At 36.8% G+C, this 13,533-nt stretch overlaps 1 protein-coding gene across 1 annotated transcript in view; it reads right to left on the bottom strand.

The window, feature by feature from the left end:
• Positions 1–12,511, bottom strand: part of LOC148029983 (uncharacterized) — a 60,793-nt gene extending 48,282 nt beyond the window's left edge. Inside the window, exon 1 of the mRNA XM_087686254.1 lies at positions 11,637–12,511. Within this exon, the coding sequence (XP_087542380.1) occupies positions 11,637–12,262 (626 nt within the window). The 5' untranslated portion in view covers positions 12,263–12,511. The remainder of the gene's footprint in view (positions 1–11,636) is intronic.
• Between the last annotated feature and the right edge of the window lie 1,022 nt (positions 12,512–13,533).

Consider the following 13,533-nt stretch of genomic DNA (forward strand, 5'->3'; position numbering starts at 1 on the left):
TCAACGCAAAGGTCATTAAGTAAGAAAGCAATTATATGCATTTTTCATTTTGAGTATTCAAGGTTTTCTTGAAAAACAATGCCATGTACTAGAACATTGTTATGGAAATTACAATCATTATTTACCAAGTTTTGATACTTGAGAGTTACTCCAAACTCTCTTTACTAGAACCTCCTTCTCGAGTCATTTGAAGTGCCCGTCTAAATAAATTCTCATGGTTCTCACTATAATGTGTTTTTCATAGCTACTACTTTTCTAAATCCCTAGGCAACACCAAACATGAATTATTTCAACATCCTCAAAAAGAAAATTGTAGTATAGAGTACTACTCATGGTAATTGTCTTATGCGCCACCATCCCACACTTTTAAGAATAAAAATTTATGTTCATGTTTGTTATTGTATGATATCTTTGTATATTCATTTTTCACTTGTCTGTTGGTTGCTTGAGGTGACTTTACATCTTTGGATTTTCATGAATTAACTTTAAATCTTGTTTTAAGGGTTGCATCATGACCTATACAAAGTTCAAACATTTATGAAACTTTGTTCCAAGTGATCTCTGTCCCATTATCTTTGATCGCTTAGAATATACTTGGTCTCTTGATATTAGTTCACATATAGTGCATATAGACTCCTAAAGTTTAGATATCACAATATATTGGAAAGATGATCGAGCCCATCGTTAACTACTTGTATATAGTGGTGGTCAATCAAAGATGTTTTAGTTTATCAAGGTCTACCATTCAATGGGTTTAAGAAAGTGGTGAGTCTCAACTCCAATAATAAACTACATGGTTAATTCCTTATCCCTACAACACACCCTATTCTTCCACTACTTTGGTATATATCTCCAAGAATTTCCATATTTGCCTAGCTTGTCAAAATCACTATTAATCAATGAATACTATACTATGTCAAGTACCAATCTCATCTTCTAAGCTAATAGTCCAATCATCAAGTATTTGTATGGCTTCAAGATAGGAAATTAATGATAGCTACTCTTTGCACTAAATGTTGAGAATAGCAAATGATGTATGCCCATAGAGGCTGAATGTGTGCCCAAAAGAGGCTTGCCCATAAGTGGCTTTGTATGAGAGATATGACAAAGATGTATGCTCTAGAAGCTCTAAGAAGAGATGTCCAAAATCCCATATGCACAGTGAGGTACAGTGGTACTATCCAAAAAGCTATAAAGGCATGTACTTGACACTCATTTCAATGCAATGACACTATCAGTTTGAGTCACTCAAAACTGTCTTTATGAGTCCAAGCTAATCTATCTTGGAACCTAATTCATTTGAGTTACAATCTCTCATTCTGATAATGTATCGTGTGTTTGACCTGCGTCCACCATAGCCAACTAGCTCTAGATCCGTGTTTCTCAACATGGTATCAGAGCCATGGCTGAGCTAGGAAGCTAGTAGGTGGAATCTCTTCTTCTGTGCATGCTCTAGGATTTTCCCTCCTTCATTCTTCTCCTTTTACAAGCTCATTCCAATCCCAAATCTTTCAAACCATCCAACATCCATTGTGTGTACGAGGAGAAGAAGCTTAAGGAAGGAGGTGCTACCAAAGGAGCTCAAGGAAGAAAGTGCTGCTACTCAAGAAGATCAGTTTATAGTTTATATTGAAGGTATTGAAGGTCTTGCTATTTCCATTTCTCAAGTTATTGTTTGGAAGAAGAAGAAGAAGGCTACAACCATTGAAGGCAAGCTGTTGTTCAAAAATAACAAGCAAGGCAACAAAGGAAGAAGTAATTGGTAGAGACAGAGAAGAGAAAGGAGGTTTCGAAGGGTGCTCAAAGTTCCACAATCAAGAAATCAGTCTATGAGAGACTGACCAGAACAGAGCCACACTCTCGGGGAACTTTCAGAGCCTGGAAAATCGTGATCTAGATCTGCCCGCAGACAATAACGTGCTCAGACTCTCACGGTTGGTCATAGCAAGCACAACTGTCCTCCCACGAATGAATTAATCAATGGCCACTCATTGGATTTATTGCACGCTGCTCCAACATAACAGCCAACGCATTGACGAAGATCACCAATGATAAGGGTAGGCGTTTTTAATGTTTAGCAATGGATAGAGCTGGCGTTATGTTGATCGTTCCAACATCTTCTCCCTGTTCTCTGGCTATGAAAGAGTTTTCTCTCCTTTGCGAAGCATTCTCCACAGTGGTCTCCCACTAGGAAGAGCAGAAATCTACTTCAGCGAAAATTTCCAGTGGCACAACCTTCGCCATCACGCCCATCTTTGCAAGTCGAGGAAAAGAAGAAGTCGAATGCCTGCACATTAGAGGGTACAAATAATATCTGTTCCTTCTCTGGCAACCCATGCAACTGTGGCGAAAAACCTTAGAGCTCAGTCCGTCAAGCACAAAAAGATCCTAAGCAGCTTGCGCTTAGTGTAAGCATCTCTAGGTTACAGCGAAAAGATCACAGTTTTGGCCTGGGTCACGAGTTCCCTGCTCACACGAGAATCTGACGGACAATCAACGCCATCAAGTGCACAATCATAGGTGCAAGTTGAGAGGTATAGATAAGGATATTTAAATTAACCCCTTATAATCCTACTACTAAGGCTTAAAGAAGAATTTATATTCAACCCTTGTTCACACTATCCTTTGCCTTGAATTGATTTATGTAATCACCTTAAGAAGATGTGTGGATTTGAAAGAAGATCCAATGTCAATGTAATGACAACCTATATAGCCGATAAGCCAAAAATCAATCCTATGTATCCCAAGACCAATGTAATGAATCATCAAGCCATGTATGTCAGAGAAAATCTGCTAAGTCAAAACAATGTATTCATGTGTATTCATCTTAAGTTCATTAAGCAGAAAAAATGTGCCAAGAAGACTGAAGCAAAAAGGAGAAGTATCATGTATCACACATCAACAAAAGGGATAAAGAGTACAATAGAAGAAAAGAGCAAGAAGACAAATAAGATCGAGCAAAGGACCGAAGGATGCCAAAGAAGATGAAGAAAAAGAAGTCCAAAAAGACGAAGAAGATCAAAGGTTGCCAATGAAGCAACAAAACAAAAAGGATGAAGAAAATATTTTTCCGCTGCTGTAAACCAATAAAATGTTTTTTTTGGAAAAAATTCCCATAGTGGATCTGTTTCCTAGAGTGGATTTAAAACCCTTAACAAGAATGTAAAGTTTCAAGCCTTAACTTGACTAGGCTGCCAAAGAGTAAGTCTCCTGGTCCATGTTTACATGTAGGGGGGGCAAAAGCCAGCAAGGGTAGAGACTCATCATTTGAGGGGGGGTGTTGAGAATAGCAAATGATGTATGCCCATAGAGGCTGAATGTGTGCCCAAAAGAGGCTTGCCCATAAGTGGCTTTGTATGAGAGATATGACAAAGATGTATGCTCTAGAATCTCTAAGAAGAGATGTCCAAAATCCCATATGCACAGTGAGGTACAGTGGTACTATCCAAAAAGCTATAAAGGCATGTACTTGACACTCATTTCAATGCAATGACACTATCAGTTTGAGTCACTCAAAACTGTCTTTATGAGTCCAAGCTAATCTATCTTGGAACCTAATTCATTTGAGTTACAATCTCTCATTCTGATAATGTATCGTGTGTTTGACATGCGTCCACCATAGCCAACTAGCTCTAGATTCGTGTTTCTCAACACTAAAGACCTCTAACATTTGTGCATTTGCAAATTGAACTTCCAATCAAGTAGAGAATTAGCTCCAAAGTGCTATTTTCTCAATATATGGATAATCTAAAATGTAAATTCAAAAAGTAGCTAAATAGCCAAAATAATTTGTAATAAATCTTTAAGAGTAGCATCATTGCTCTCTAAAACATCAATAGAAAGTTATGCAATACAAACGGCATGACTATATAGTTGAAGGCTCCCTACTCTATAATACATTTCATGCATGCCACTATATCTATATTGTAAATTATATATTTTATGTAGGGCCACCTCATCTAGCATCAAGACTATGAAATATAAAGACATTTGATAGTTGATGCTTTGTTTCCTCAATTGATTAAAATCAATATACATCCTATACATGCTTTTCTTGGGCATGAATATGATTAGAAACATCATATGCCTTTGCTATGAACCTTTCCTTCAATAAGCTCTCAATCTTTCACTTTACTTGTGTCATGTACTTGCAATATTCTTATATCTATGAAATCACATTGATCAAGATAAACTTCTAAGCCTTTTTAAAATGTGATCAACATGGCTTCGATTGCAAATTGTTGAGGCTTGTTACTCCAAACCAACTCACTTCATAAATTCAATTCACAAATTATCTTCGTGCTAAATTTGACTTTGACTCCTTTGATTTCTTGATCATCATGTTAGATTTATTAGACTATAATTTTTTCTTTCTATATTATCTCTTTACCTATATTCCTCCTAGCAACATGATTTGAAGTTTCTTTTCTAGAACTTTACGAGAGATACATTTGGCTATGATTATAAAGAATTGATGCTTTTTGCTTCAAATTCTTTGTCAACAACTCATCTCAAACGTTCACTTTCAAACATGACATTTCCTCCTTTGATTATCCTCAATCATTTGACCTATAACTTCTTCTTCCTCCTTTATCTATTTATCATTTGTGTTTCTAGATATTTATTTTGCAACGTTGTTATCCAGCACTTGTTTTATCATGATTTATCACCTAATTGATTTTGGCCACTAGTTTTGGTTTACTCTCTCTCTCTCTCTAGATCTTATTTTTCCATTCTACTACATTGATCTTAGAATTTGTTGCTTCTCCAAGCTTCTAACCTATTGCTTTTTCTAGTTCTCCCAAGATATACACTAGTACTCTTCTCTCCATATTTTCAATTATATAGCTAGTTCTATTGTAGATGTTGCTACCTTGACCTCATCTAGTACTTTGGACTTTCTTATCTTGGTTCTCTTTTTTGCCTCCCTACACATCAAGTATTGGGACTTTGAGTAGCTCATAGCATCTTGCTCATACTCATCTAATATGTATTGAGATGGCATTGTAGAAATTTTGTTATGGTATTTATCACACTATGTTTCTCTCTTGCAATTATATTACATCTTGCTTTCACAATAATCACAATCAACGGATTCTAAGGTATCATATTTCTCTTATTTATGATGCGCACATCGAATCTCCACTTTGATATAGCACAACATTCACTATCTTTTTGTCAAAGCCAAGAGCTACTTTTTTAGCTTTTCAAGTCTTATCAGATATCTTTCTTTACTTATAATTTCTATCGTTCCAAATTTTAAGCTGCTCTCTCTTTCAATGCTTATCCAAATCATCTTTGGCCTAGAGACACAATCATAGTACGAGAGACTTTCACAACTTTTAGAAATAGAAAAATGGCCATTCAAACCCTACACTAAAGTAAATACATTATTATATAGTTATGTGATAATATCAATGTTTATAACATGTACTTAAGTTTCATAAAAAACTTTGAGTCTTCATGTTATATAAGCGAAACCATGATTCATTACAAGTATAATGAGTGAAGATTTAATAGTTGAGATATTTAAGACTTAATTTTCAAAACTTTAAACAACGAAATGAATTATAATTTATGACTCATAAATTATCTAAATACTGGTATTAGGAATGATAAAATCAAGGTGTCTAATAAGTAAAATTAAGATACAATAACTTTATCATATAAATAATTTATCTAAAGTCTAATAAATACTACTAGCTACTAAGTATCAATATTAATAAACAATCATAGCATCATCATATGCATATGTAATGTCATTGATAACTCGTAACTACAATGTTAAATTGACTCTTGATGAGTCATGACTTATTCGGATTCTAAACATCTATACACCATCGTGTCATTCAACTTCGAAAACCCTAATCGAAAAGATAATAAAACAATCTCAATCTCAACATCTAAATATGGCTCTAACTTAAGGTATATTAAACGACTAGGTGTAGCCCTCATTGTAGTCAACCTAGTCTCCTATGTGTACAAGTCTCATGGATTGATACCGATATCTTATTATAGAGCATAGAGTAGATATCACGCGTCTCCTATGGTATCTCCAAGATGTCACTATATTCTCTTTATCAACTTTATCAAAATTCATTTGTAAAGGCGAATAAAACAAAGATATGAGAAAAAGTTTAGTATGTTTAATATTTATACATATTATAATTAATAATTCAACTTTCAAGGAATGAAGATTTAAAAATTATATTATATATAATACAATTTATTACCTTTGAAGATTCAAGAAACAAAATGATCCTTTTAAAAAACTAAAAATTAAAATGACATAGCATTAAACGCTCTAATTAAATTGTTGTAAGCTTTTTTTTTTGTATAAAAGAGAGCTTATATGCTTTAGTTCCTAAACTCCGCAAATTATAAAACTTAGTTTACATAATCCATTAGATTGTCAAAATATAAAAGTCAGAACTCACATATCAAAGTAGGAGAAAATTTGTCATATTTCTCCTATCAAGAGATGGACTAAAGTTACATCTCTCAAAACCAATCTATGATTTGATCAAAATAAAAAGAATGATTAAGGAATACCAACAAATCATCATCTATTCTTCTTATCATAACTAGATCATCCCTTGTGAAATATGGCATATATCCCATGAAGCCCTTCTCCAACTTCTCACTAGTATACTACTCCATTGCACGAAAGAAGATGCAATATATATGTAACAACATGAATTGGTTTATATTTATAGTATATTTAACTTTTATATATTTTATCAATCCAAGTCATATGTCTATATTGGCCTTAAGGAAAGTAATGATAAGATTTTTTACATGATACACAAGAAATAATGACCCCAGCTTAGGTTTCTATCGAAATATCTTACAATAGAGAACACTGTTATTCAAATAAAAGATATACATATTTATCTTTTGAATATGATTTTTTTCTTATGAAATATCCTAAAACTTTACCAATAAGAAAATGTTTTTAATCACATAGATACTTTAATGCATTCTAGTTTTTTGCTCAATTTAGGATTGTAGTGTGTAAATTAATCATATCCCATGATATAATTACTTCTTGACAACTCATTTAGTTTAAAGACTTTTCATATTTACTACATTAATTGTGGAAGAGGGCTTTTGGATTTAAAAACACAACCTTTCTAATCGCATTTAAATATGAATGTAAAGTAAACAAAATGATTAAAAAATAAAGAACTTAACTTGCGGTTTAATAAACAATATTCAAAAAATTTATTAAAACCTTTAAAAGATTCTTAAGCATCTCTACTAATTAGCTTAATAGAGTTTAGAAAACATCATAATGCCTTCGATTAGGGTTTTCCATTTGCATATCTTAGGATTGTTCAACTACCATCATACAACTCTTGAGTTTATGATACTTGTAGCCTTTTGAACTTCTATGATATCCTACCTTTTTTATATATACAAATATCCTTGTACTAGCTAATTTTTTCTCAATGCTTTATGTATTGATACTATAGTTTCTCACTAGTTTCCTTACATTCTTCATCTATCTATATTTGTGTGACTTTTCTCATTGTATTATAGAAAGTTTTATGAGCTTCTCACTTGCTAGCAATAATATTTATGGTGTTACTCTTATTGCTCAATGCTAATGTAATTGCTAGTCAAGTAACAACTTACATGTCACTTAACATTTCTCATTTAGGCAAACCCTAGCCTTTAAAGCTTCAAAAAATGTCATGAGATAATTTGTTGAAAATAATATCGTTTCTAAGCCCTAAAATCATAAAGATTGTCCAAGATTTAACAATCCAAAAAAAAGGGAGTTTCTGGAGCCAAGGTCACATAGAAATATCCAAAAGTAAAATATAGTTCGCATTTCAAGTATTCCATACCAACGTTGAAACTTGGATATATATTTTCAAGAACGCTGTAAACACATTAGCCTGCTAGTATGAAAATCATATGTGACTTGTTCTTCATGTGGATCATGCGTCATGGCAAAAACCTGTGACATATTTCGCATCACTGCATTTCCACCTCGCTTGCAACATCTGTCTCACTGCAGTGATGTCTAGCGTCACGCGTGCTTCATGGTGCAACGCCTCACCTCGATACGGCTCGACATAGAGCGGATTGCAATGGCAGCTGCGTTTTCCTCACCTCTGGTTTAACGGCTCTTATACACGTAAATATCCATAGCCCTTACCTTGCTGAAATTTCAACGTGGGATGTTGTCAAGTTAGAAACTAGATTCCGTCCACCTTGTATGTAAGCTCGGATTGTTGGCGGTAGTATCTCTAGCGCCATGCATTGTTCCTCCAACCAGAACGATCGAATTGTGGGTGGTAGCTATATGTAGCGCCATGCGTTGTTCCTCCTAGCGATCGATCGTAGCGTGCAACTGGTATTTACTATCGTCCACTTTACTTGCGTTCCTCTACGCTCTCCAGGTGGCGTAATAAGTAGTGCGTAATAAGTAGTGTCTTTCATTATGGCACCTGCATTCAGACTTTTTTTTCTCCCCTTGGCTACCCTGAGTCGTTCTATGAGCAAGGTTGCCTACTAGATTTAAAACATTGGTGGATATCGAGAAAGTTGATTCTGTTACATCATTCCTTTTTTCGCTAATAATGTGGATTGTCTAGTATCAAACGGTTTAAAGGGCCTTCGCCCAAGAGCAAAATTTGTCAATTTACCGGTTTCTTCAAAACTACGCTTCATAAATATAGCTTTTGCCTATTAAGGAAAAGTTTAGCTAATTGTGCCCGTATAAATTGTGAGAATGGGCAAGAGAATCCAGCATAAATGAAAGAACTATTTACGTGAAAAGGGCTTCCTATTGTAGTTGATAACTAATCCCTCCATTACACTTTTGTGCAGATCTCCATCATATTCAAAATAACATTTTTGCTAATATCAATTGCTTTATCCCAATTGATACTATCCCCTCTACTGTAATTTTGTGTAGATCTCCATGCTTTTCCTAGCAAGAGTGCTCGACTTTTTCCATGTGTTCTTGGATCTATCCACCTTAGTATGTTTCTTATGAGCTCTCATACAATACTCTTTCAATAATGGACGCACCAATAGGGTTATGTGCTTTTGTTGCTAACGATGGGCAAATATGGAAATACGTCACACTTACCCTATTCAAGACTACATGAACCATTATGCTTGATTTACATTGCGATCCGTGCTTGCACGATTTTAGATCCTTTAGCATTGAGAACTTCTTCCTTTCCATATTTATAGGCTTAGTTTGTGCATTATGCCTAGCATTTATATCAAAGTATTTAATTCTCAAAGCATGAATGACAATGTATTAAGCTTCTAATATGCAATTTCTAAAGCCTAAGTAGAAAGCAGTGTACTAACCCCAACGCAAGCCATAAAAGCACATGCATTGTGTACGAATGCTTGTGTAAAAACCAATGACACTATAAAATTCAATGGACCAAAAACTATGGAAGGCATTACACTTTGTGCATAAGGATATAGCCAAAGGTGTTGGGATTTGTGCATAAGGTTTTGCCCTTAATGCATAAGGCATTAGACATTAGCATTGCAGCTTGAAGTTTACCTTTACACAAGCACGTTATGAACTTGGCTTCAACCTTTAGGCATAAATTTATGCTATGGCCCATACAAGATGTTTACACATACCAATGAGAATATAAGCCATTATGCATTAAGCTTTGAGATTTGTAAAAGTTCTATGAATAGACTTGAGGTATCTAGCTTTAAGTTTACACTTTAATGCTAGTGCTTCATGAATTAGGCTTGAAACCTTATGCATAAGGCTTTGCCCAAAATTCAGCTGCATTTTTCAAACATATATACGCATCTTATGCTCGTCGCATATAAGCTTATCAATACTTTAACACTAAGCTCAGCTTATAGCATTGAATTGAGTGTTAACTTTTAAGCTTTATACTACTACTGCTTTAAGCTTCCTCCAAAACCTTGATGAATTAGATTGATCTCTAACACACAAAGCCCAACACATTAGGCTATTAGGATTTACACATCAAACTTCAAGCTATATTCAAGGCATAAAACCTTACCATCTCGGCTTCAAGCTTTAAGGCTACTCCTTTATATGCGTTTGACAAAAAGCTATGAGCCTATATTGCCTTAGAGAGTTACAAGTCCTCATGCGCATTTAAGCTTCAAGATTCAGCATTAGGCTTCATGTTTCAAGTCAATTGCATGCATTTGGTATAGGGGTTTATGATAAAAGCTTACAATGATGTGATAAGCGTTGGACTTTAAGTATTATCCTGATATGCAATGAAGCTTTATTACTAAGGGCTTTAACTTTATTTAGAAGGTTTAAAAGGCTTAATATTTTGGCTTTGAGCTTTACGAATAAACGAAATAATTTCAAACGTATCTGTATAAGTAAAGCACAAAGCTTTCTCTATGTCATAGTTCAGTATTTTCCAATGAGTTTCAGCTTTGTCCTTCTTGCACGGTCTGGTCCATGCCAAGTTTGCATTTGCATATAATGTGGCGGTGTGCACACAATTGCAACTATAGTCTCATCAGAAACTCTCACATATATATTCACATGCGTGAACATGTGTGATTCTACGGACTAACCGTATGAGAGAGAGAGAGAGAGCACAGAAAGCTCAGTGATGACAGTCACAGTTTTGGACTGTCGAGAGAGAGAGAGAGCGAAACACATGAATAACATTGCTGACACCTAGTCCTACCCTCGAGCAAGACCAGTGTAAAATTAGGCGATCACCTCTCCAAAGGGTTACCGGTGGTGAATCGACTATATCCGTTCATTTGTGAAGCTAAAACTGGCTAGGTTTGTCAATGTTCGGTAAAATATATCCAGCTGAAGCACTGTCATTATCATGCCCATCTACTGACTGCGTAATCTTGATAAGCTGAATATTGCGGTATGCCTGATCACCAACTTGAAATCTTCAAGTGTAAAGCTTCTCCCTACAATTCCTACCCTTTAGATTGAATAAAGAAGTATACCGCCAACTGTTTGCTGGGCGCGCGTAGGATTGCTAAGTGTTTCAAAATCAAGCCAAAGAAACATCCAAGTCAAGAGTACCAACCGCACCTACCGCACCTAGCAGCTACGAAAGACACTTTCACGTAAATCGGTGAGAAGTGGAGCTTGTTTACGCTTTGAACACCATGGCCATCATGGGGATGGACAGACAACTGCAGTGGAATTTCAAACCACCAAAGTATCGCCCCTGATGACCTAATCCTACGGGGTGAGCTCATGACTAATTGGCACACATCTAAAATCGCAAACGTTATTTCAGGAAGCCTGTGTGAACTTAGTTTCCGGCGTTGAGCTGTATTTCTAATCATGTAAGCATTTCTGTGTTAATGGAGACAGGAAAAACGTCGCGTAACGCGTTGATTAAAGCCTCATTACAGCTTTTCTGTTACGATCACAGTTCAATGGCTTCTATTTAGTTTAAAAGGAAAAGACTACATACATTCACCTAATCAGTCACTTTCAGAGATGTGGCTTGCAATCAAAGATATGCATTCTTGTAGAATCAGGAAGCCAGACAGCAGCCAGATCATGGAAGTGCAGCAGAAAGAGAGAGAGAGTGTGTGTGTGTGAGAGAGAGAGAGAGAAGAGGAGGACAAACAGAAGAAGAAGAACAAGACGAGATAGCTGAGGTTCACACCTGGAGCTCGCATACTCGAAGAGCTTTCCGGTGCTGGAGAAGACAATGAGGAGGATATCTGCATCGCACAGGACCGACAGCTCGTACGCCTTCTTCAACAGCCCGTTCCGTCTCTTGGAAAATGTCACCTGCCGGCTGCTCGTGCGCTCGATCCTCCTGATCTGTATCTTGCCTCGACTTGCCATTGCCGGTCTTGCTGCAGAATCTGGTGCACGCGCCGTATTGTCGCCTTCACTATCATTACGCACCTCTTTCCCCTTCCCTTTACTGGCCTCCTGCGCCTCTGCTCGTACGGCTGCCATGTCTGTGTCCACCTGCGGCCTCATATTGTCGGCCCGCAGAAGGCATCCCTGCTCTCCGGCACCGTCTTCTGCTGAAATGTCATCTTCTGTATCGTCATCCTCCTCCTCTTCATTCTCCTTCTCTGCATCAAAGGCCTCCGCCATATCTTCCTCGATCACAGGCTGTTGATGCACGAGGTTTGCGCGCTGGTCTTCCTCACTCCCGGGTACGACCGGAGAGGCCGGTGATGGCCGCTCACGATGCTGGACTAGCGCGGCCATGGAGAGGCCGAGCTGTGGGGGGTCGGTGTCGCAAACCCTAACACAGGGGGACATTGGAAGCATGCTTCCGGGTGCAGCGCCGTAAGCAGGCAAAAACCTGATTTTTCCTTCGAAAGGAAGAAGACTAGAGAGATGTAAGGACAATCAAAGAGGAGGGGAGCCCTTTTACACGCCTGCGAGATTGGACAAGTAGGTTGTCTACTCACACATGATGGCAAAAGAAGGAAAGAGGAGGACGGATGGGACACACAGAGAAAACGAAGGCCTCTCGGGTTTCTTTCTCCCTTCAGTCTTCGGCTGTGAGAGACAAGAAGCTGCCGCAGCTAAAATCATCTCAATAATTGAGAATCCCCCTGGAGAAAGTTATATTCCAAAATCTGAAACAGTTAGCTTTGTAGGCAGCTCGACAGGTCTCTAAATCTGGAAGTATGAGCGCAAGGCCCAAATCTGACGGCTGTATTGGAGTGAATAATCGTTCTTCGAGCTGTGAACTTTGAAGGCCCTTTTGCCTATCGAAACATGTCTTGAAAAGCTATACCTGTCTTAAGGACACGTTTCGGTGCTTTTGTATTTTTCCCAAAGGTTTCTAGCTTGTGTGCATGTGGATGTGTGTGCATGTGCCAAATTTGGACGGTCCCTTGAGGAAGAATGGTCAAACTAACCTTGGAAATTTTACAATGATGATCAAAGCACTGATAGTACCATCCTGTTGAGACCCTTTCAAAGCACACTAGGACTTTCACTTAGAGTGGCTCTCAATATCGGTGCAAAACACAACAAAACAAGCGTGCTACGCTGTTATTACAATCTCATTACCATAATAACAAATCAAAGCACTCGAAGGGTCTCCCATCAACCTAATTGTTTCCTATATCTCAATTTTTATTTTGAATCAACAATTCATACCACATCACAATGCAATAATGAGGATTCGGTATTGCTTAGCTCACAGCATGGGCTTCAATATCATTGCCTAATAGCATGAGGAGAAGATGGGGAAAACTACAATGAATAGGGATAGCTTCATCCCATCATTGAACATTAAAAAGGATATGAAAAACATAAAGATAAGATGAAGCTAAAATGACAATTTTAGTGATTGGCACCTTCTTAAAAAGACTATTGTCAAACTCCTAGCTTTCTCAAATTGATTGAAGTATGTTTTCTTATCAAATCACTCATGCTCATGCATGTTATAAGACTTCCTTATGATCTCATTATCCCAATAGTCCTCATGCAACTTTCTTTAATACATGTAGTAACACACTCTAAATTTGTAACTTCTACATTGGAAAGTTCTATTTAACTCTTTTAGACATAAATATATCAATAAT

This window comes from Lygodium microphyllum, chromosome 10 (assembly GCF_053477565.2).
Source record: "Lygodium microphyllum isolate KBCC chromosome 10, Lygodium_microphyllum_v1.1.10, whole genome shotgun sequence".
In the NCBI taxonomy this organism is placed as follows: Eukaryota; Viridiplantae; Streptophyta; class Polypodiopsida; order Schizaeales; family Lygodiaceae; genus Lygodium; species Lygodium microphyllum.